At 42.3% G+C, this 25,336-nt stretch overlaps 1 protein-coding gene across 5 annotated transcripts; it reads left to right on the top strand.

Moving 5' to 3' along the window:
- Positions 1-5,625: 5,625 nt before the first annotated feature.
- On the top strand, positions 5,626-24,500 carry Cep55 (centrosomal protein 55). 5 transcript variants are annotated; one of them, XM_059258619.1, is made up of 10 exons: positions 5,626-5,694; positions 7,285-7,329; positions 8,331-8,525; positions 10,564-10,839; positions 13,319-13,387; positions 18,355-18,505; positions 19,413-19,723; positions 20,765-20,836; positions 22,116-22,241; positions 23,399-24,500. In XM_059258619.1, the coding sequence occupies exons 3-10, from the start codon at positions 8,343-8,345 to the stop codon at positions 23,597-23,599; spliced, it is 1,389 nt and encodes a 462-aa protein (XP_059114602.1). In that variant the 5' UTR covers positions 5,626-5,694; positions 7,285-7,329; positions 8,331-8,342; the 3' UTR covers positions 23,600-24,500. The 5 variants fall into 5 exon arrangements, with proteins under 5 accessions (XP_059114602.1, XP_059114611.1, XP_059114619.1 ...); XM_059258601.1 differs by having other exon boundaries at positions 5,639-5,916; XM_059258609.1 differs by having other exon boundaries at positions 5,639-5,965.
- The last annotated feature ends 836 nt before the right edge of the window (positions 24,501-25,336 follow it).

The following is a 25,336-nucleotide window of genomic DNA, read 5'->3' as shown; positions in this document are numbered from 1 at the left end:
CTCAGCCAGGACTTCACATTTGTTTCCTCGTTTTCTATATTTGTCATTTAAGAGAGCTCTGCACTAATCCCTGTGAGTAGCCTTGGGCCTGCCCTGGAGCACCAGGGAGAAGAGATACAGAGAGCAAAATGTTCAGAGGAACAGAGAGAAAATTGGGGTCGGGGGATACAGAGATGAGGAACAAAACAGTAGAGACACTAAAGAGAATTTAGCAGAAGAAAGTGAAGATAGATTTACAACATCTACTTTCAATTCCAGTTTCTCGGCTTCTTAGGAATGGATTATCTAACAGCATGGCACCCATGCCCGGTCCGTTTCAAGACCTGTTTGATGATATATTTATACAGACATGATTTCAGTTAACAACTAAAATACATTTTAGGATGAAAATACTATTCTTTTCTAGCTTAATTATAGGGCTTTGCACAGTGGTGAATACTATTTTTAAGTAACTTCACGCAGTTTTCCTTCAGTATACATGAGAGATTAGTTCTATACTCTACCATGGATACATTCACACACCCTCAAGTCCCTTACATGAAACGAAACAGTATTTGCCTATAAATTATACACATCCTCCTGTAAGTCACCTCTGATTACTTATGATATCTACTACATGTAAATAATGCATGAGTAGTTATTGTGCTATATTTTTAGGGAATAGTGACAATGAAGCAAGTCTGTGCATATTTAATACAGGTTTGTTTGTTTGTTTTTTCCCTTCAAATATCTTTTATTCTATAATTGGTTGAATCCATGAGTGTGGAATCCATTAAAAAAAGTGAACCAATTGTAAATAGTATTTTAACATCTTTATTCCTTTAAAGACATGCTTGGCAGAGACCAAGCCTACACAGAAGTCAGGAGGAGATAACGTATTTCAGAACATTTGACTCTGGTTTTTGTCACTATTCAAGATACTTTGGGAAGCTACATGTCTGACAGGCGTGACCATGGCCTTCTCTGAGGAAGTATTAATCAGGGACTTGGGAGGTGGTTCAGTCTGTAAAGTGTATGTTCTGCACATATGAAGACCAGAGTTTGATCCCCAGAATCCGTATCAAAGAACCAGGCAAGGTGACATGCACATGCACTCTCAGTGCTGCTCTGGGAAGAATGAGGAGGAGGATCCCTGGGCCTCCTTGGCCAGCCAGCCCAGCCTACTCAGAAAGTTTAGGTTTGAAAGAAAATGGCCCCCAAAGGAAGTGGCACTATTAGGAAGTGTGGCTTTGTTGGAGTAGGTGTGGTCTTGTTGGAGGAAGTGTCCCTGTGGGGACTGGCTTTGAGGTCTCTTTTGCTCCCTGTGGTGACAGGGAAACCATTTCCTGTTGCCTTCTATCAAGAAGTAGCCAGCACCATGTCTGCCTGCACATCACCACACTCCCTGCTATGATGATAACGGACTGAACCTCTGAACTGTAAGCTGCCACCTCAATTAAATGTTTTCCTTTATAAGAGTTGCTGTGGTCATCGTGTCTCTTCACAGCAACAGAAACCCTAACTAAGACAAGGTCCCAGTGAGAAACCTTCTAACAAAATACAAGGTGGATGGCTCCTGAGGAACGCACCTGAGGTTGACCTCTGGCCTCCATGCACACGTACGAGCACACACCCACACATACCCACCACAGAGTAACAATCCAAAAAGAATCTCTCTTCCTTCCCCCTCCTTTTCTCTTTCTTTCTCTGCTCGAGATCAAACCAAAAGCCTTATGCTTGTTAGGCAGATGCTCTATCACTGAGCTATATCACCAAGCAATATCTGAAAAATAAACCTAGAAACCCACCCTGCAATAAAGAACCTTCTCCTGTGCATCCAGTGCTGTCCTGTAGGAATGTAACTGGAGTCATAGTCACCATTGTGGACTTCCCAGTAGTCACACTAAACAATACACACAATAGTTACGATTGATTTCAACGTTTATTTTAGCTAGTCAATCCAGAATATTATGGTTTTCAATATGTAAGGAGAGAAACAAGAATCAGTACAATCTTTTATATTTTTTATACTAAGTTTTTAAAATCTGATATGTGTATCAGATCTCAATTTGGACATAAAGTTTTCATCAGAAGTATTTGATCTATATTTAAATTTTATAAGATTTACAACTCAAAAGACATGTGTATGCCTTTTTTTTAAAAAAAAAAATCACATTTATTTATTTTGTGCGTGGACAAACTTATAGGGTCAGTACTCTTCCATTGTGTGGATCCTGATGATCAAATACTGAACCATCTCACTAGCTCCCATACCCAAGTCTTTTTGCAAACATACTTAAATTTTTTTTTAAAGATTTGTTTATTTATTTGATGTATGAGTGCTCCATCAGCACATATGCCTCTATGCCAGAAGAGGCCATCAGATCCCACTATAGATGGTTGTGAGCCACCATGTGGTTGCCGGAAATTGAACTCAGGATCTCTGGTAGAGCAACCAGTGCTCTTCACCATGAACCATCTCTCCAGACCTTAAACTTTTTTCTAATAATGGAATTATGTGTCAGTTCCAAAATAAAATTAAGTACAATTTAAAACTCAGTTTCTCACTCATAGGAGCCTAGTTTCAAGCAGTCATCAGCCAGACGCGGCAAGTGCCACCATATTCGACAGAGCACCGGAGGTTTTCTGTCTTGGCAGAATGTTCTGTTAGACATGCAGACCTGTTATCAGGCAGGGTCCTGTGGACTCATGAGAGACCCTTTGGAAGATGCAACCCTTCAAATCAAAACGGCCGCCAGATTGCCAATTAGTAAGTCTAAAGCCATGCGGCAGCCTTTGGCACTGCTTCCCAAGAACACTTTCCTCCTGGGAAGAGAAGGAGCCCTGCTGAGATAAAGACTACTCTGCTGCCCGTCCGTTTCCCTCCTTACATGAATAAAGATGAGTTTTCAATCCTTATCCTAGAATACCCCTGAGTGAACTGTCACCACCATCACCTTGAGAATGTGATCACCTTGAGAGGTTCTGGAAACAGCCAGAAGCTTGAAGCTTCAGGACTGGCAGTGCCTGACTATAAAGAGCAAACACTGATGTCTAGATCCAATGACAGCCTTTATAAAATTAACCAAGCCTCCCAATGAGCTTCCGGTCTGCTCCTCTCTCTCAATAGTCCCTATTCACGAAGCAGCTCTCAACAGAATCAAGGTCCTGGAGGGCAGATGGAGAGTTGCAGTATCTGGTTCCACAGGCCCCAGTACCAAGTGCCAGTCACAGGGTGTACTTGCTACCTTCTCTTCAACATCCCTTCTCTACTCCTCCTCCGTTCTCTGCTTCCCATTGGCTTTAAAGTTCCCCCTCCCCAGCGTGTGTGTGTGTGTGTGTGTGTGTGTGTGTGTGTGTGTGTGTGTGTGTGAAACCCCTACACTTGATTCTAATTTTGCCTCTTATTTGGAATCTGGACAGCAAATATTCACTTCCTGATTTCATTATGGCATGCTTTTTCCCACCCCAAATCCCTCCCATCTGACGCAAATGTGAAGAAAAGCAAAACTGTTTCCTAGAGATGAAAGTATACATAATAACCTGGTTCTGCTTGCTCCATCCTGCACGCTCCAGAATTAGCTGCCCACTGAAATCCACCTTTTTGTAGATCACCTGCTCACTGAAGTCAGTCCTAGTCCCAAGTTATGAGAGGTCAAGTTGCCAGAAAGGGTGCTTGCCAGAAAAACTGGTCATAGCAACAACCAGACATATCATTGTAATCAACACAGAAGTGTTGAGCTGCATTCCTCGTGGCTCTGTGTAAAGAAGGTAGGACGTGCATACCCAGCACACCACAACAGGCTGCTCTTTGGAACACTGGGTTACTGAGGACTCTATTTGGGGCCCACATATTTTTCCTTGAAAAACAGGACCCAAGATGGCCATTGAAAGGCAAAAGCCTGTTTGCAGCCTTCTAGCATTCCACCTTGTGGTTAATAAGGCTATTCTTTTCTCCATCTCCGCCTCTCCATTCACAGACTTCAGGCAGGAAGAAGCAGAACCCTGTGGGATTAGAGAATTCAAGCTTCTTGGATTGCCATCTTCCTGCTTAAAAAAAAACAAACAAACTGTAATTCCTTACATGCTATCTCATCCACTTGACTCAGTAAGACGAGAGTTTGTTGCCTTTTATTTGGCACACTACATTTGTTAAACCCTAAGCATTTCCCATGGATTCTATCATTTGACCCTCACAGCCACTCTATGAGATAGAACAGGAAACTGAGGCTCAAAGAGGTTAAATGTTGTACTCAAGGTCACACATCTAGTAAGAGGCATTCGGGAGTTTAAGTACTACATCACCTTCCTAGGATGCTTTGCTACTGAGTATTTTGCGTTGTAAACTTCTGGCATGCTTACCCTCAGTCTAAGAAAGACACGCCCTAGCAAACAATAAAGTCCAACCAAGACCCAGACTTAACCGATAAAGACACATCCGTCTGTCGGGCAGCAACCTGGAGTCACCGCGGGAGCTCACAATCTCAGTTTGAAAACTGGGAGAGTCTATCTGCGCCCCTGCTCCGCCCCTGACTTTGGCAGGGAAGCGAATGGTCCACCGGGAAGACTAGGAAGCCGTGCTTCCCTGGGGAATCCAATTATCCCGGAGATGGCGGGGCTCCATTTTACACAGAGGGAAACTGGTTCTCAAAGAACACAGACCACTAGTCATTCCCAGGCGAGGGTCACAGAGCTTGTCCTATGGAGAACAGCGGTGTTAGAACGTGCAGACAAAAACAGGCAGCCCCAGAATTAACGGGGCGTCGGAGTCTGTCCTTGGCCCCGCCCCTACCACCCCCACGCCCCTTCACCCGACTCTACCCTACCCGCTGCCCCCCGCCCCATGCAATCCTTCTCAGAGTTCGAGTTAGGCCGGATCCCCAGCCCGACTCTGCGCCCTGCCAGCCCTTACTTTTCCTGCTCTGCCCCTACCCCGCCTGCCCCCTAGATCCAAGCCCCGCCCCGCCCCGCCCCGCCCCGCCCCGCTCCGCCCCGCCTCCAGATTCCAGAGCCCGCCTTTGCTCCGCCTGCCTCCTCAGGTTCCAGACCTTGCCACGCCTACCCTCCTCAGGTTCCAGGCCCAGCCATCAGGCTCCTGGACTCCTCCCTCTCTCCTCCGTCCTCGATTCCAGGCCCCGCCTCGCCCTCGCTCAGATTGTAGGCCCCGCCCTCTTCCGCCTCGCCCTCGCTCAGATTTGTAGGCCCCGCCCTCTTCCGCCTGCCCTCAGGTTCCAGGCCCCGCCCTCAGGCTCCTGGGCTCCTCCCTTTCTCCTCCATCCTCATTCCAGGCCCCGCCTCGCCCTCGCTCAGATTTGTGGGCCCCGCCCTCTCCCGCCTGCCCTCAGGTTCCAGGCCCCGCCCTCAGGCTCCTGGGCTCCTCCCTCTCTCCGCCATCCTCATTCCAGGCCCCGCCTCGCCGTCGCTCAGATTTGTGGGCCCCACCCTCTCCCGCCTCGCCCTCGCTCAGATTTGTAGGCCCCGCCCTCCCCTCCTGCCCTCAGATTGCAGGCCCCGCCCTCTCCCGCCGGGCCCTTGCTCAGATTGTAGGCCCCGCCCTCCCCGCCTGCCCTCAGTTTGCAGGCCCCGCCCATTTTCAAGCCGGCAGTGACGTGTCCCGCCCCTCCGCCGCGGGATTCAAACTCCCGGAAGCGGTGTCCGGGCTGGAGAGTTGTAGGGGGTCTGACGCAGCGGCGCGAGCGCTGTGTTTGGTCTCAGGTACTGAGTGGCCCCGGCCCCGGCGGGGGAGGGTGGAGAGGACAGCCGGGGCCCGCAGCCCCAGGGCCGGACTGGACCGCACAGGAGGCGGCGTCGGTGTGCAGATCACAGCCTCGGGACTCCGACTCGGCTCGCTGGAATACATGCTCGTTTCCTGAGAGACACCACGCTGGGTGCCAGCCGACCTCGACCGTCATCCTTTCGATTCCTTTCAACTTTGCGGTATTATCACTTCCCTAACAGGCATCGAGAGGCCAGAGACCTGACGCAGGTCTCTCGTGAATTCGGCCTTTTGCTATTAGCAAGCGCTTCTCTTTTTTTTTTTCCCTCTTTCCTGACCTCCTCCCCCGTAGACAATTGGTGTGATTTACTGAATGGAAATGCTTCTTTGGTCTCTTCCTGACCAGAATGTTTTAGGTCCCTCCAGTCCAGTCAGTAAGAGATTTCCGAGCATCTGTCTTTCAGCTCTTGGATGACAAAAAAAAAAAAAAAAAAAAAAAAAAAAGTAATAATAAAATACAGCTCTTTTGAACAATTATTGGCTGAAAAAAATGTTGGGAGCAGGATAAGTGACTACTAGCTTGTGTATGTGTGGTGAATTCTGTGGCCCTTCTTAGAGTTAAGAGGGGGCTTCCTGAAGAAGATGCCTCTAGGACTGCTGAGTTCCTGAAGAGAGCTTTGTGAATGAATGGGGTAGAAAATACTGGGAAAGGAAGGTGGTAGAACTGGGTGGGAGCAGGGTTGCAGGTGGGGAGGAAGTGGGCTAGGTCGGTCTAGACCAGTGTCAGGAACCCTAGTCGTTTAGGCGGCCCCTGAAAGAGTTAGGAAGCAAATGTCCTGAGGGTTCTTTCAAGTTCTGTTGATCTGTATGTCTTCCATTCTTGTCTCAATGGCTTGGTAGTTTCCTTTCTGCCAGTCCAGGGTATCAAGTCCTCCCTGTGACATCAACAGAAGCCCAGGGAGAAACTTTTGTGGTAGCAGGTTCCTGAGACATAATAACTGCATTTGCCTCAGTGGAGTGGACTAGCTGCCTTACTTAGTTTTTGACGGGATGATGGGCAAAAATCGAGGGTGAATGCTTTGATATAGACTTTATTCGACTTTGTCTATACAGTCTATTATTTTTAGGCTGATTTCACGCAGGATGACCTCACACTGACCACCCTAAGTGGATCTCCCTGTTTCTGTTGGTAGCTTTTATGACTGTGATTATTTCCCCTTAGTGTTTATTAGTTTGAGACTATGTGAATCTGTGTTTCTGTTGTTGTAGTCTGTTGCCTGCCTCACTGTCCTGAAGGCTTCCCCGCAGCAGAGACTTGGGTGTCTCCTCTTCCTCCTGTTGCTTTAACCAGCTTATACCCAGTCCCTATTGGGTTACCTGGTAAATAGGCTTTGTAGTAATTTGTTGTTGTTGTTTGTTTAAATAGTTCTGTGCAGCTCAGGCAGCCCTCAAACTCCATATGCAAATGAGACTGTCCTTGAACTCCTGGTCGTCTTGGCTGCACTTCCTGAGTTGGGATTATTGGCATGCACCCCCATGCCTGGCTCTGTAGTAATTTTTGAATGCATTAATGGTCTCTCTTTTTTTAGATTCCTTAATCACACTGCCATCATTTTTATCTCAGGACATACAAGGTAGAAAATGTTTGTTTGTTTTTAATCACTTTATTGAAGGGCTGTTTTATACACTATTTGTACAGTGTATTTTACTATACATTTGGCTGCTAGAGTTTGTATTATACATTTGCTTCTAATCTGTCATCTAGTGCTATTAGCAGATATGAAACATGTCCTTACTTCTGTGACTCCTTAATTCCTTTTCTTTTTCTTTTTCTTTTCTTTTCTTTTTTTTTTTTTTTTTTTTGAGACAGGGTTTCTCTGTGTAGCTTTGTGCCTTTCCTGGAACTCTCTGTTGCCCAGGTTGGCCTCAAACTCACAGAGATCCACCTGGCTCTACCTCCCAAGTGCTGGGATTAAAGGCGTGTGCCACTACCGCCCAGCTAATTCCTTTCATCCCCAAATCTCAGTATTATACCTCTTTTTCTATAAATGTCTCATGTTGGATTTCCTCACTTCTTCCCGCCTTACTCTCAAAAGGCTATTAAGATAGAGTTCAATTAGACATACCTTCTAATAAAACAGAGGACACATGTTAATGACTTATAATGCCCATAAACTCAAAATTAGATTACTACCAGCTTTTTATTCTTGGGTATATCTCCTTGAAAGTATGAGGTTTGGGGACCCTTCCATTGATTGTAAACAAAAACTTTCTGTTAGTTTACAGAACATTGCCAGGCATAGTGATGCATTTCTATAACCCCAGTACCTGGGAGGCTGAAGCAGGACAATTGTGAATTCAGTGCCATTCTGGTTACATAGTAAGTTCCAAACCAGCCTGGGCTATATCAAGAGATCTACTCTCAAACTGAGATTTTTTTTTTTTAAGGATCTTTACAACACCCCAGAAATGTTCCTCAGTTTTCTTTCTGGATCCCACTGATTTGTATAAATTACTTCTGTTTAGAGCAAAATAGGCTATAAGGCCTCTTCCAGACCTGAAATGTAAAAGTTTAAACTCAGGCTTCAGTTGCAGTTGAATTTAAAAATTGTATTTATTGATCTATTTTTCACAGATCATTTCAAAGATGTCTTCCAGAAGTCCCAAAGATTTAATTAAAAGCAAGTGGGGGTCAAGGCCTAGCAGCTCCAAATCGGACACCGCATTAGAGAAATTTAAGGGAGAAATCGCAGCCTTTAAAACATCCCTGGATGAAATCACAAGTGGGAAAGGAAAAGTGACTGATAAAGACAAATGCAGACTTTTGGAGGTAAGTGGCCGCAGAGTCCTTTAAAGGTGCATACATTCTGGAAAGCAGTGCATTGGGCTTTCTGATGCTGCATTCTCATTCTTCCCGTGTCCTTGTTTGACCTATTCTTTCTAGTTCTAGGAAGTTAGTTGATCTTGAATTTGGAATCTTAAATTCCTACTTTGATTTTACCAACCTTTAGACATACTTTATTATTAATTCGCTCTTTTAAAATGTTACTGAGTATGTGTTTTGAGGTTATCAGATATTAAGTTGTTTCAGAAATAAGACATCATGATGAATAGTTTTGTAACTTTAATATAATGCTGTGATCTTGTGATCTGTTTTTTTTTTCCTTACTGTAAAAAGATTTACCTTATTTTATGTGTGGGAGTTTTCCCTGCAGGTATGTATGTGTATCATATGTGTGCCTGGTGCCTGCAGAGGTCAGAGGAAGGTGTAGGATCCCCTGGAATTGGAGTTTGGATGGTTATAAGCTATGATATGGGTGCTGGGAACTAAATATAGTTCCTCTGCAAGAGCAACAAGTACTCTTAACTGCTGAGCCAACTCTCCAGACTCAGACCCTTACATCTTTTGTTGTTGTTTTGTTTTGCTTTTTCAGATAGGGTCTCTTGTAGCCCAGGTTGGTCTGGAGCTTGAGCTGTTTAGCTGAGGATGACCTCAGACTTCTGGTTCCCTCCTCCACCTTGAAGTGCTGTGATTATAGGCATGTGTCATTGCACTTAGTGTATTCTTTCACATATTGAAACCAAACTGATAAACTAATCTGGCATTCATCATGCAACTTTTGATTATTTATCTTAATTACATTAATATTCTTTTTTTTTAAAAGATTTATTTATTTATTATGTATACAGTGTTCTGCCTGCATGCCAGAAGAGGGCACCAGATCTCATTACAGATGGTTGTGAGCCACCATGTGGTTGATGGCAATTGAACTCAGGACCTCTGGAAGAACAGCCAGTGCTCTTAACCACTGAGCCATCTCTCCAGCCCCAACATTAATATTTTTGATAAAAATTTGTTATACAATAACAGTCTCTTTTGTGTTGTTACAACACAATGCTACAGACTAGGTAATTATTGATTTAGCTGCAAAGTCCAAAAGCACAGAGCATCTGGTAAGGGTCTTCAAGCTGTGTCATCACATGAAATAAGGCCAGGCAAGCACATGAGGTATATGGGGGACCAGGGCTGAATTCATTTTAGCTGATAAGTGACCCATGACAGCCCTGTGAATCCACTCATGGGGTCGTGCCCTCATGACCCCATCGCCTCTTACATTGGTACATTGAGAGTTAAGTAAATTTGAGGAATCATATTCAAGCCATAGCATGCTGTGTTTAAGATTGTAAAACATACTGGCTTACTGTTTATGACTTTTTATTGGCTGTTTAACTTGGAACTGTATGGTACTTCTATGCTTTTTGGGATACTGGAAGAATACTGTGCCGTTCTCACATCTTCTCTTTACTATATATAGTTGAAGAGAAAATATTTTCTCAAATATTTCGTGATTTTATTTATTTATTTTTGTTAGTTCACTAAATTAAAAAAAAAAAACTATGCATTTCAGATACCCTGAATTGTTTATCAATTTCAAAGTATTAAATAGTGTTCAGGTTTCCTTGTAAATGTTTAGAAACCCATTTTAATCATTCATATTGGCTGCCCTGTTAGCCTGCTCATTCTGACGACTGTTTTTATCCTTCTCTCGTCTCTTTTCCTCTTTTGCCGCAGTAATGTGGTAAGCGTTGACTTAGCCTCCTCCCACCACCCTTGACACAGGTGGGTCTTCCTCTGTGTCTGCCTCTTCAGTGTGTGCACATGCTAACTAGAGCACAGCTGCCCTTAATGTAAGGGCTGTCCGAGCATAGCGCTGAGCTTTAGCTTATATTTTTGGTCCTGATATCATAAAATCAAATTTGATAAGTAGTAAATACTTCATAAATGCTTCATAAATGTATGGAAATGCATTGCTTAGCTGGATGCTTGACTTGGCTCAGTTCTAAGAGTCTTCTTAGTTTCTATTTAGAAAATTCAAGTTCTTGAAGCTGAGAGAGAGAAGAACGTTTATTACCTCACAGAGAAGGACAGAGAAATACAGAGACTCAAAGACCAGCTAAAGGCCAGATACAGTTCTTCCTCATTGCTTGAGCAGCTGGAGGAGAAAGCGAAGGAATGTGACAAGAAGCAGCAGTTGCTGGAGTCCTTATCCAAAGAGACAGATGTCCTGAAGAAGCAGCTGTCGGCCACAACCAAAAGACTTTCTGAACTGGAAGACAAGGCCTGTACCCTCCATCTGTCCCAGGTGCTACGACTTTCTTCGGAGCTTTTTCCTGTCTGCTACAGTTTATAGTCTTATGAAGAATAATGAGTTTTTTTTTTTTTTAAAGATTTATTTATTTATTATGTATACAGAAGAGGGCACCAGATCTCATTACAGATGGTTGTGAGCCACCATGTGGGTGCTGGGAATTGAACTCAGGACCTCTGGAAGAGCAGTCGGTGCTCTTAACCTCTAAGCCATCTCTCCAGCCCGAATAATGAGTTTTTTGTTTGTGAAATGATGTAGAACCTTAGTGCACCTACACATCACTTCTTTTTGGTTTTTTTAGTTGAGTCTTCTTCCATAAATTCAAAACAATGCAGTTCCCTGCACTCCCACACTGTTGTTTCACCCAGAGGAATATTCAGAAGGCAGTCCATGCTGTAGCTACAAAAGTCAAGGAAGATTTTGCTGAGATTTTATTTCAGTAGTTTGTATTATATAAACATTAGGTTTAAGTTTTGGGTTAGTTTTCGTATTTGAGATAAAAAGTTATACCCAATAGACTTTCCCTAACTGCACATACATTTCCTCTTCCTCTTGTTTGAGAGGAACTGTGTCATAGAATGAACAAGGATCTGTGTAAAAATCATCTGAGTCTCCATCATGATTTTGCCAGTTGATATCATGTAACACTGAGTGATTCCCTCAGCCTCTGGGGGATGAGAGACAGTGTTAGAGCTAGCTGGTTAGTCTCCTTTTATAAGCCTTGATTTCACATCAGTAAAACCAGGCTAAGAGCACTGATGACGCCCTATGATAATGATTGACAGGTGCCTTGCAGAAAGCCTAGAATATACTAAGTGCTTACCTATTGGCCAAACCTTTGGTTCTTTTGGCATTTGAATATTACTAACAACTAGTAATACTGTCCATAGAAGAACAAGTTTGAGTTGTAACTTCTCAGTGGTGGAGTGCTGTGTTAGTTACTTCTCCTGTCACTGTGTTTAAGGGAGGGAGGTTTGTTCTGGCTTATGGTCTGAGGGGATCGTTCTGTCATGGTGGGGAAGGCCGCAAGAACAAGAGGCCAGATGGTTACTCAGGAAGCAGGCGGAGAACAGGAAGTGGAGCCCTGCCTTTAAAGCTTCAAGGCTGACCCTAGTGACCCACATCCTCCAGCAAGACTCCACCCCTAAAGGCTCTTCAGCCTTCCCAAACAACCCCAGTGCCCACACAGGACTTTCTTTATGGATGCTTAAGAAAAACACCCAAATCCCCCAAACCCTGAAAAGCAGGATTTTTAGAGTCTGCTGGTTAGTCTGGGATTATAGCCACCTGGTTTTCCTCTATGGAAGAATGAAGAAAGGAGAGCTGTTATGAAAGTATGTTTTGAGTTCCATGCAATCTATTTAAAGAGTTACTTATTAATATTATAGTCTCCCAAATCTGAAACTTTTTGAATGTTATTAAGTGGAAAATTTCATGCCTGACCTCACATAACCGTCACAGCCAGAATCCAGGCACATTGAATGTTTTGTGTAAAATTGTCTACAGGTTATGTGTACATGAAACAAATGGCCTGGCAGTGGTGGTGCATGCCTTGCACTCGGGAGGCAGAGGCAGGCAGAGCTCTGAGTTCGAGGCTAGCCTGGTCTAAGTGAGTTCCAGGACAGCCAGAGCTATACAGAGAAACCCTGTACTAAAAGAAGAAAGAAAAAATGAATTTCACACATAGAGTTTAGTCCCATCCTGTTTTAGTTTAGGAATACTCAACCTATACTAAAACTTTTAATCTTTGACAGTTTGGTTTAGTTCTTTGAAATAGCCTAGTTGTTTGACTCCTTTTGGTGAAAACTCAGTGGGCTATTTATATGCACTAAAGGTTGTTCTGGGAATTGTGGGTCCAAAAACTCTCAGAGTAAAATTAGGTCTGAAGTCTCGGTTTAAAGATCACTTAGGACAGGGGTTCCCAACCTTCCTAACGCTGCCACTCTTTAATACAGTTCCTCATGTTGTGGTGACGCCCAACCATAAAGTTATTTTTATTGCTACTTCATAACTAATTTTGCTACTGTTATGAATCGTAATGTAACTATTTCTGGAGATGGAAGTTTGTAAGAGGGGTCAGGACCCACATGTTGAGAACTGTTAGCTTAGGCGCATTCCCAGGGAATTTAATTCTGTCCGATGTCCCTTGGTAATTCTCACCTGGCTTAGTACAGAGGTGAGTTTGGGATGCCTAGAGAAATATTTTGTATTTCTCAGAGAAAGACTTGAAGATAATGAATATATAACAAATAGATAAACAAAAAGGAAAGCATAAATTAAATTACATTATAATGAGCAACCATTTGGGCAAATTAGATTTGGGTGAAAAAGCATGCTGCTAAGGTAGTTGGAAGCTTAGTTCTAGAACTTTCTAGTCTATAGATACCCTTGACAATGATCTCAAACACTCATATATATAATGAAACTTGTATTGTTAAGTAGATGGTGTTAACTAATATTGGGTTATTTACAGAGCATGCCTGCAAACTGCTTCAACTCATCAATGAATAGTATTCATGAAAAAGAAATGCAGCTGAAAGATGTAAGTTTTTTTGTTTGTTTGTTTTCTTGGTTAAACAATGGATAAAGAGAACTAATTCGTATGTTCTTAAATTTCATAGAAATTGGAAGCATTAGTGTTATGATTTTAAAAAAAACAAATCTAATGAGGTGGGAGAACTGAGTGTTTGAGATCATTGTCAAGGGTATCTATAGACTAGAAAGTTCTAGAACTAAGCTTCCAACTACCTTAGCAGCATGCTTTTTCACCCAAATCTAATTTGCCCAAATGGTTGCTCATTATAATGTAATTTAATTTATGCTTTCCTTTTTGTTTATCTATTTGTTATATATTCATTATCTTCAAGTCTTTCTCTGAGAATAGTTGGAAAGGAAACGTCTTGTGTATATTCAGTAGTTCCCTAGAATTAGACGTGAGGGTTACTTTAGATGTACCAGAAAGGTTTATTACTTCAAACTTACAAATGGACAAGTAAGTTTTGCTGGAAATTGGATAAACTGAGGGCACAGGACTATTTGTATTTTTTCAGGTTTCAGATTAAATATGTGAAGTATGAAGTTGTTGATTTTAATTAATAGATCACTAGGTAGTTATTCTGATTACAGAAACATTACCTGTGTGTCTACAGGTGTGTCTACCCTGATACTGATAAGCATGCCCTTAAGATTCCTGTTTTATTTAATCTAGCAAGTGTCCCTTGAAGCCTATTTGACTTTCAAAAGAAGAATTTAAATATCTTGAGTGTCTATGCCGGGTGCTATGGTACCTTTATCAAAGTATTTACCTGGAGGTAATTGAAATAAATATAATTTTAAAAATTATTAAATAGGTTTTATTTTACAGTGAATTTGGCCCCTCTGTGTATACCAGTACCTACTGATTAGATGCATGTATTTAGGTAATTTACCTTGTACACCTTTCATTTTCTCATTGTTTACTTCTGTCATGCTGAGTTTCCAGCCACTTCTTGAAAGGAATAGCCTTTCCTCTTCTGCTTCCTCTGGCTAGGTGCTCTGTTTACATGAGAAAGACTTACTCAAATGCAGTAAAATCTAACTCAATTCACCTTCAGGCTAAATCTAAACTGAGTGGTGTTTATCTAGATGGTTTTCTTGAAATGTAGATTTGGATTTAATGGATCTGGGGTGGGGCTGTACCTCCTGCCTGCTGTTGCTGCTCATCCCAGGAGCACACTTGGATCATTCCTAACTTCTGAAGATGTCCAGGCAGTTCAGGCCTGGTTTCCTGAAGATCTCAGCAAATCTTTGAGGAGGAGGAAAACTGTAGTTGGCAGACTTGGAGAGCGGGAAAGAGACATCTCACTCACTCCTCATCTACACTGACATGTTCACCTTGTGAGAGCTTGGAAACTAATTCCATCTCAGAGTTCCCAGAGAAGTGCCTAAGGAGGCTTATCTTATTAAGAATTAGTGTTAGTAAAGTAAAATAAGCTTTAGAATGCATATGTATGTTTCTTATTTTTCAGCCACCATTTAGGTTGGTCAGACAGTTTGCAATAATTACCTGGTGATAATTGTTAGATTTCTTAGGCATCTGAAAGACCCATAAAGGCAGAAAGGGAGGTGCATCTGACCTTAGGCAGGACCATGTTTATTGATGGATGGTTGAGCCATATGTCCTATAAATAGGTGGTGCTCCTCTACCTCTGTCACATCTGATTCAGATAGGCCACAGGGCCAGTGAAAGGTCCTCAGAGCTTTCAGCTACTGGCCAGTGGAGAATTCCAGAGTTCTCAGCCTATCTTAGCCAGTGGAAAGCTCTTGGAATCTTTGACCAGTATGGCGATCCCCAAACCTAACTGGGGCTCCTCCAAATTAAGTGTAATAGATTACCTTGTCCCTCGTAGCGTTTTGCTGTGTGGCATGCATGTTTTGGAAGGGACATGAACTCACTCACATGGGTGATTGTGCCATACATCTCACAGCGTGCGGGTGCATGAGAGAATGCCCATGGAAAAAGATAGGAGGCAGAAATGACTACCATGTGTTTATTAAGTTCCCTGCCTCAGTCCTTCCCTTTTGGAGTTGGCTTGCCTACCTGGGAAGTATAATCTTTCTGCAGGAAGCTATCAGTAATGCCATAGATGTTGTCAAATATCAAAACTGTTATCATTTTTGTACAAACTATACCAACCAAATAACTAGCTGAAAACAGTAGGCATTTCCTGGTCTTAATGTTACAAAATTGGATTTTCAAGTGTCTTAGAGAAGATGTGTAATTTTAATATTTTTTTAATTTAGAAAATATAAATTATTAGAAGAGTTCTACGAATGAGAATGGTGCATCACTGTTATACTCTATACCTAAATGTAACCGTTCATGACATTTTTAATCCCGTGTTTATGTTTTTCTCTTACCTTTCACCTACACAAATACACAAAGTTCTTATTCTGAGCCATTCAAGAGGGAGCTGCACATATCTGTAATTATTTAGCCCTACCTACATATGCATTTCTTATATCTGAAACAGGAACTTAATAAATTTAACATGGACACAATACTTCTGGTTAGCTTACCATCCCTAATCCAGTCTTATCAATGAACTCACATGTTTTATTCCTCCAGTACAGCTTGCATTCTGATCTGTTTTGAAATTTTTATCCACAGAGTACTTAGCAGATCCCTGGCCAAAGGTGGAATGCACTTCCATGCACTTCACATTTTTTTTAAGGTACATGTTAGTGCATGCCTCCTGTATGTGTAGATGACACAAAGTTAGAAGGAATAGCTAATGTGATGATGTCTCTAAAAATTCAAACTCATATCAATGTTCAATGAGAGCTTTCGAATCTGATCATTGATAGTAGAAGAAAGGGTGGATGCATATAAAAGAATTGGAGAGAAAAGCAATGTTTGCCTTAGCTGGGCATGGTGACTTAGACCTATAATATTAGCTGCTTGAGAGGCTGTGGCAGCAGGATCTCAAGTTCAAGGCCAGGCCAGTCAAGGCAGAGGTAGGGGGCGAGAAGAGCTTACTTTGTTGAGAAGAGCTTACTTTGTTAAGTAACATCGCCATCGTGTGGCTTTTGTGAGTATTACCTCTTAAATCTTTTCTTTAAAAAGGTTTTTGTCTTTACTGTTACATGTATATGTACATATAAATAATATAAATACAATTTGATGAGTTCATTTTTTTTTTTGAGACAGGGTTTCTCTGTGTAGTTTTGGTGCCTGTCCTAGATCTCGTTCTGTAGACCAGACTGGCCTCGAACACACAGAGATTGGCCTGGCTCTGCCTCCTGAGTGCTGGGATTAAAGGCGTGCACCACCACCGCCCGGCTGATGAGTTCATTTAATGTTACCCATATGTATATGTTTTTAGGGTTCATCACTTGATATTGGATAGCCAATTAGGGGGCTTATCTCTGGAAAAGACTGGTTCCTCCCCAACAATTGTAAATTGCCTGTAACTGAAATCTTAAATTTTTAGTTTATGTACTTGAGTAAAGTATCAACAGGTTCATTTGAAAAACATTGATGAAAAAAAAAAAAAAGAAAAACATTGATGACCATCTAATGTAGATTTAAATTATTTGTATTGCTACTTTCTAAAGATGGACAAATATAAAGTTTGATAGAAAATTAGATGTCTTTACTATGTAATATTATAATTTATAGGTAGTTAGATATGCACGTGTGCTCTCTGGGTCACACGGTGTTCTTTTGTTTTGTTTGTTTGTTTTTTGAGACAGGGTTTCTCTGTATAGTCCTGGTTGTCCTGGATCTCTCTCTGTAGACCAGGCTGGCCTTAAACTCACAGAGATCCACCTGCCTCTGCCTCTAAGTGCTGGGATTAAAGATGTGTGCCACTGGGCCCAGTAACACTCGGTGTTCTTTAGAACTAAATTTGAGCATGAGCTGGAGGTCCTCATGAGGACTCAATCCAGAGGAGCTTGGCCACTGTGAAAGAATGTTAGGCTTAAGGCATACATTACCATGTATGTGTCTCTTGGGACCCTTCACCCAAAACATTTAACATGCACATGGTATCAGGTTTGAATGTGCGTGACCTTTTTGCACAAATAATTGTTAAGACATATTTCCAGCCTCTCAGGGTCGTAGAACAAGAGGGGACAATTCTATCCTATTAGACTGAAAAAGTAGATTGGATAGGAGTTGTAATCTCATTGTATATTTATATTGTGTTAGAATTTCTAGACTTTGTCCCCCTCCCCCATTAACAGCAGCTTCGTGGTCTTCTCTAGCTAGCTTGTTTATTTTATTTTATTTATTTTTTCATTTTTATCTTTGAAACAATGTCTCACTATATAGCCCTGGCTAGTCTCAAACTCATAGAGATCCTCTTGCCATTCCCCTGCCCCAGTGCTAAGACTAAAGGTGTGTGCCACCATACCCAGCTATTTAGTTAGTTAGAGACAATGCCGCAGCACATAGGCAGGCGGGTCTTCAGTGCAAGGTCTTAGCCTTGGTAGTGCTGGGGTTACAGGCTTCAGCCTGACCATTCTGTAGCTTTTCACTTGAACATGCCCTATTTTCAGTAGCAAAAGTACCACTTTCCCTAGCAAAAAGAGGTGGAAGGTGGCAAGGGGGAGCAGTATGTGTTTTCTAGGAATGCCTGGGCTGCCTGACAGACTCCTTTTATTTTGATTTGGTTAAGTTTCCAAGAGTCAACAGTGAAGGATAGAGACTTAGAATCAAAGCTCTTTCTAGAAGTGAGATTGGAGCAGCTCATGTGTGCATCTGCCCCAGGGGCATTCTGGTTTTCAGGCACTGATGTGTACATGAACACAAAGGGAGCTGTGTGTGGGAGGCAGCATACAGGCAGAGTGAATCCCCTGGAAACTGACCCTCCTGTACTCTAAAGGGACATGCAGTGGCTGCCTGTAAGTAGTTTATAAGCCATAAGGTATTGTGTGTGTTGGAAAAGATAATGTCATAGGGACTTCCCTTACACATTTTACGATCTGGGCTTTTTATTCTGCTCTTGATTTTTCATTCACTCTAAGGCTCTGGAGAAAAATCAGCAGTGGCTTGTGTATGACCAGCAGCGAGAGGCCTACGTTAAAGGACTTTTAGCAAAGATCTTTGAGCTGGAAAAGAGAGCAGAAGCAGCCGCTGCTTCACTCCCACAGCAGATGAAAAAGATGGAATCAGAAGGTACTGAGCTATAAAAGGGTTCTTTTGGGATAAGCCTGACATTTTCCAACAGGAGTGAGTCATCAAATTTAGATTTTTTTTTTAATATAGATATGTGTTAGAAAGTAAAATAACATCATGTCCTTTAAGCTTGAAGTAAGAAATAGCACTTGGCAAGTCTGTTTCCTTCCCCCTTGTTTCCAGATATAAGAGGCCACAGGTGAGAGAGCCGTCCATCACAGAGTTAGTTCTGAAGTCAAGGTGATTTTCCCTACGTGAACACCTTTCCCCTTCAAAGTTCTTCTCAGTCCCTCCAGGGCTGACCTGGGTACCAGTTTCCTTTTTGGGGGGTAAATGGGTAGAATGATGGATTGAGATAAGGTTTTTCCACATAGCCCTGGCCAGTCTGGTACTTAAAATGTAGCCCAGGCTAGCTTCCAATTCAGAGCAGTCGTCCTGCCTCGGTCTCCTAAGTGCTGGAATTACAGGTGTGTGCTACTACACTTGACGTTAGTCGTCATTTCGCTTTGCTTGCCTTTGGCTCTTGTATCAGCTCCAGGAGAAAGAACAGGCCTTGTAGATGGTGCCTCAACCATTTAGTCCTTGCTGTGAACTTGAGTAGTTACCCATGATGCTGTCTCTGCCCAGTGTTCTACAGTTTCCCTTACACTCATTTCCCCGGTGTTAGACAACATCTCTTAGGAGGTGGGCCAGGAAGAGTCATATTTAACAGCTTATAAAGAAATAAGCTCGGCAGGCAGTGAGCTGGGAAGAAAAGATCTACCATTTCAAATGCCAGCCATAGCCCCCACCTCCTGATCTTCATTTTATAAGCTGAAGAAATGCTGAGGTCTCGTTTGTAGGAATATGTTTGAAGTTTTAATTTCTTGGGATATTACAAAAAGCATTGTAATGTTGTTTGTTACAGGATATTTTAAAGAGGAGAAGCAAAAATATGATCATCTCTTGGAAAATGCCAAGAAGGATCTTGAAGTTGAACGACAAACAGTAACTCAGTTGCGTTTAGAACTTGATGAGTTTAGAAGAAAATATGAAGAAAGTCAAAAAGAAGTTGAAGATTTAAATCAGCTGTTGAGTTCGCAGCGAAAGGCAGACATCCAGCAGCTGGAAGAGGACAGACATAAGACAGAGAAGATCCAGAAGCTCAGGGAGGAGAGCAGTGTCTTCAAGGGAAAACTGGAAGAGGAGAAGAGGAAGTCTGAAGAGCTCTTATCTCAGGTGAGCCAGCCACTGAGGTCTCTGTTCTTCAGATTTCAACCAAGAGTCAGGGAACCCAGACCACCCGGGAGCCAGCAAGGGGCAGAACCAGTCCCTGCCTCCTTTGGGCATTCATAGCATGGAAGCAGACCACGAGTTAGTACTAAATAAACAAATAAGCCAAGGAAACTAAAACAAGATGATGTGAGAAGAAACGGGCTGTGGCATTTGGAGACTTGATGGTGGGATCCTGCACAGTGACTCTGGGAATCCTTCCGTGGAGGACACCACACATGCGAAGGCTTGAGTGAAGAGGTAGATTGTGGGGAAGTAGAGCAGTGAGAGGAATCCAGTGGATTCCTAGGCTGTGCTCAGGAGTGTGCTGATGTGCTCAGATGAATTCCCAGAGTCCCTTAGAAAGAACACAGAAACCCATAGAAAGAACAGTGTTTGGAATTCACAGCTGGACTGTAGACAGAGTACACGCCTGCAGCAAAATGCTTGTCTCCTCTAACTCACACAGTGTTCACTAGTCAAATTTTGTGTGGGGCAACTGAGAAATATGAAAGCGCTTTGTAAACTAAGTAGATGCCAGTGGAGGTTATTGCTACTAGAATTGTAATTTTTAACATCCTGCAGAAGTTGAGAGCCGAGGAAGAGTCAGTAATCTTAATATTTTCTTCTTTCGTCTTCACTTTGCTAAACTTTGACCTGTAGGTGTGAGTTGTGACATTTGGGAAAGGTTAAACAGCTAGAAGGAAATTTTACTTCCCTTTTTGACACATCCCTCTTTGCTATCCTACCAAAGCCTCCAGGGAAAAGGGTGTGGCCACACAGAGCAGTGTTCGTCACTCAGTCTGGCTGCTCAGGGAACTCTCATTCGGGATGATACTGCTCATCCTGCTTAAGTGGAAAGCCTCAAATAACCAGCTGGGATGACTCATCCCGCTCAGTAGGTGTTGTCCTAGTTAGAAGTGGGACTTGTGATGTAGTTCCTTGTCGGTCCCAGGTCTAGTGAGGAGAGGCAGGTGTGATAATGCTGGCTGTCTTTGCATCCTCCAGGTCCGAATTCTCTACGAGTCTCTGTTAAAGCACCAAGAGGAGCAGACCAGGGTAGCTCTCCTGGAGCAGCAGGTACTTACTGGGGATGCTCGGAAGTCCATTCAGCTGGTAAAAAACAGAACTTCCCTGGTGTTTATACTGTTCTATGGAGAACGACTTGAAAGTTATTGAACAAAATGGTTTTAAAAGACTAACACACATTTTCTTAGAGACTCTGTACCACTCACATATTCTATAGCTGTTCTTAGCCTAAACCAGATTCTTTTGTTTGTTTTTCTGTTTTTTGTTTTTCAAGACAGGGTTTCTCTGTGTAGCTTTGGTGCCTGTCCTGGATCTCACTCTGTAGCCCAGGCTGGCCTCAAACTCACAGATATCTGCCTGGCTCTGTCTCCCGAGTGCTGGGATTAAAGATGTGCGCCTTAAACCAGATTCTTAAAGGTGTGGTGGCAGTTTTCCTGACAGGTTGGCTTGGGCAAATGTTGCTCTTCCATGGCTGTAGTTCCTACTCTAGGCTAACAGGGTCTCTTCCTAGGTCACCCTGTGAGTTCAAGCAGAGAGGACACCATTTATTCTCACAATGTATAGTAGAATTTCTTAATATATTTCAAACCAGGGAGTAGCCATCTCCCACCCCCCACCAAAAATTCTAAGAATGTGAAGGAATAACTCCAGCAACTTCTTAAAATGTCCTCCACTCATCCATACCTTGGCTTTGCTAGTTCATAAAGCAGCTCTTTAGCCATAAACTTCATTTACTAATAATCTTGATATGCTCAGATGAGTTCTTTTTTTTTTTTTCCAGAGCTGAGGACCGAACCCAGGGCCTTGCGCTTGCTAGGCAAGCACTCTACCACTGAGCTAAATCCCCAACCCCACTCAGATGAGTTTTTGATAAGCAGGCCCAGCAAGTATTCTCTTGTGCTGATAGAGTAAACAGTCAATGAAGAGAACTAGGTGTGGTGATATTTTATCTGTGTCCCCCAATAAAATTTATCTGAGGGCAGAGAAAAAGCCAGCAACTATATTAAACATAGAAGTCAGGCAATGGTAGCACACGCCTTTTTTTTTTTTTTTTTTTTTCTTTTTTTTTCCCCGAGACAGGGTTTCTCTGTGTAGTTGGTGCCTGTCCTGGATCTCGCCCTGTAGACAAGGCTAGTCTCGAACTCACAGAGACCTGCCTGGCTCTGCCTCCCGAGTGCTGGGATTAAAGGCATGTGCCACCACCGGCTTCTCTCAGCTTTTTTTACCCCAGTATTTGGCTCTGGGTTTTTATTAATAAGACCGTTTAGCAATTCGCCTACAATTGGGCAGGATCTACCAGTTCTAACTGCCTTGTCCTTACATATTCCAGATGCAGGCATGTACTCTAGACTTTGAAAATGAAAAACTTGACCGCCAGAATATGCAGCATCAACTGTATGTGATTCTTAAGGAACTCCGAAAAGCAAGAAGTCAAATAACACAGTTGGAATCCTTGGTAAGTTTTGAATGGCTAATATAAAACTTATTCTTCATTCTCTCTTTGCTACCTCTCCATTGATGTGTCAGCTCAGTTCCCAGTAATACAGCCTGAAATGAACTTATCTCAAATCAGTAGTTGCCTCCTCTGTGGAGTACAGCATCAATGCAGGACTCAGAAGGCGGGGCCATATGAAGCTCTTGCTCATAGTTACTTTACTGGTGTCTGGGATCATCTCCTACCCAGGTTGGGCACTGCCATTCTAGAGATGTCCAACAGTACTTTGCATAGAGGGCAGAAGGTAGAAAATAGGGCATCGTGGCATTCCTTTTTCATATTTCTAATGAATTTATGTGCATTTATGTGTCTGTGAATGTGCCCAGATGTCCCATTAGTGCACATTTATATATTGTCCTTGAACTGCAGAACATTTGGAAATGGAGAAATATTATAAATATAACTCCTAGTTTCTAAGGGAGAGGAGAAAAAAGCAATTGTTAAAGTAACTTATAACTTGTATGTTAATAAAATAAATATTTTCATAATGTGCTATAAAATATGAATGTTTAAGCTTTCTTGACTATTCTAAATTCTCTTTAAAGAAATGAAAAAGCCAAGTCTCAAAGGTATGTAGCATCCTGGTCATCTGTGTATGTAACCTATCTGAGCTACTAAAATTCTCTGCTGCTCTCCGTTCTGTGTAGGATTTCATTTCTGCTCCCTTTTCTGCATTATGATTTTACTCCCCAGGGTGTGAAATACTCCCCAACGAACATCTCCATCTTCCCACTTCAACCTCCTGGGTGGTGGGAACTTTGTACTTAATTTGCTTCTGTTTTACATGTCTGGCAAATGTATACACACTCTTGAAAATGTCGTGATAAATCCCATTATTTTGTACACTGAATTTAAAAAAGTAATTTTTTTTTTACATTTGACTCTGTGCCTTAAGCACAGTCTGTCTATATGAGCACTAACTCACTACTTTCCTGAGTAATTACATTACCCAAGTTATTCATGACTACCTTATATGTTACCATTAAAACAATAATGAGCAGAAATCCAAAATAAGCTCTCTGCAGGGCTGAAGCATGCAGAGGGTACACAAAGCAGTTAAAACTGCCCACCACTCAGTCTTCCGTTCAAACAGTGTTCATTTGAAATTTGTTTTGCAGAAGCAGCTACATGGGTTTGCCTTCCCAGAGCAATCATTCCCACTCCAGAGAGAGCCTGAAAACAGAGTGAAAGGTACCTCACCTAAAAGCCCCACTGCTGCGCTCAACGACAGCCTGGTGGAATGTCCCAAGTGCAGTGTACAGTACCCAGCCAATGAACATCGAGACCTGCTCGTCCATGTTGAATACTGCATGAAGTAGCAGAAGTGTTCTGCCTCTCTACTGAACAAGTCCACACTGTATCTTATGTTTGTTTATGGGCACTTTGAGTCACAGATTACATCTCTTGTATAAGAAGCTCCCTGTCTGCCCTTGGCCTCTGGCATATGAGGGCATCCTTACATTTTTCTGGCCACTTTACATTTTCCTTGGTAATGATACCTCCCTGAGCCGCTTCATCATCAGGCTGCAGTGAGTGTGGTGAGCAGCGGGTACCCAGACTACTAGCACTTCACACTGTTCTTCTAACTAGCACTTCACGCTGTTCTAGATTCAATGAGCAAGAGCTATTTGGGTTATTGATTATAGCTTAAAGCTATTGGCCAGCAAGCAAATATTTTATGCTTTGGGGGTTTTCAGAGAATCAGAAGGTAATTAACCGCAGCGCTTACTGTGCTGATCCTTTTTATGTAAATATTTGGTATACTGACACTTCCAATTTGATACCTCTTGCTATTGTCGAACGGTTACTAGAAAAGTTGGGGAGTTTTGTAATCTTTATTGCTGTTAACTCTTCTAAGCACAAAGCAGGTTTTGTTTGAAGAATGCCTTTAAGTAGCTGCACATTTTCACACAATAACTTTGACTTAAATTTCAGCAGCACAGGTCAGTTCCCTAAAATGCCAAAAGGAACAAAACAAAATTATCTTGCTTCCTCATTCAGTTTTCAGGTATTTTATTATAGCTTGATGGGTTTTTGTTTTTTGGTATTCTCAGAGATAGGTGAGCGGTGTAATTATCCAATATTTGTTTTCTGAATAGATATTTTTATATATGCTTCATGTAAACCAAAAGGTGTTATTTCTTCAGATTTTCTAACTTGCTTAAACCTGAGCTACTGTTAGCAATATGAAGGAGGAAATAATAAAATTATTTAATAAGTTCATGTCTACTATGTATGTATGTACATATATATTCTTAAGATCTCTAGTCACAAAGTGGTATTGGGGTTCTAGATTGACACACATAAGGTGACGGGAACTGAGAGACACCAGAGCCATTCTGTGAGGGAGGTAAAGGAGTTGGAGGTGTCTCTGCCGATCAGGCTGCAACTCTTAATAAATACTTTTCTGAGCTGTTTGTTACAAAGGCAAAGCAACAAGCCTGTGAAGGAATGTGTGATTTATGCTTTTGGGGGGCATAAAAATTGTGCAGATTTGTTAATGTAAATAAAATTTTGCCTTCAGAGTTAATAATCCCATACGCCTAGTATCTTCAACCTCAGTTGGACGAAAGATAGAGAAGTACTTTTTAGTTAGATAGCTCTTACTCTGACCCACAGTGCTATGCCAGAGGCCACAGTATTTCATTCTAAATGTGTGCTGTAAGAAGAGGTTTCCCAGCCGGGCGGTGGCTCATGCCTTTAATCCCAGCATGCAGGAGGCAGAGACAGGTGGATCTCTGTGAGTTCAAGGCCAGTCTGGTCTACAGAGTGAGATCCAGGACAGGCACCAAAGCTACAGAGAAACCCTGTCTCAAAAAACAAAAAATAAAAAAAGAGGTTTCCCTTCGCAACTTTTCAGAAAGCCAGGCATTACCTTGAGTTTTGTTCTTTGTTTGGTTTGGTTTTTTTTTTGAGACAGAGTCTCTCTGTGTAGCCCTGACTATCCTGGAACTCATTCTGTAGACCAGGATGGCCTTGAACTCAGAGATCTACCTGCCTCTGCCTCCCGAGTGCTGGTATTAAAGGTATGCGCCACCACTGCCTGGCTTTCATTA

This window comes from Peromyscus eremicus, chromosome 1 (assembly GCF_949786415.1).
Source record: "Peromyscus eremicus chromosome 1, PerEre_H2_v1, whole genome shotgun sequence".
Taxonomy (NCBI): Eukaryota; Metazoa; Chordata; class Mammalia; order Rodentia; family Cricetidae; genus Peromyscus; species Peromyscus eremicus.
This window is presented reverse-complemented; position numbering and strand designations above follow the sequence as displayed.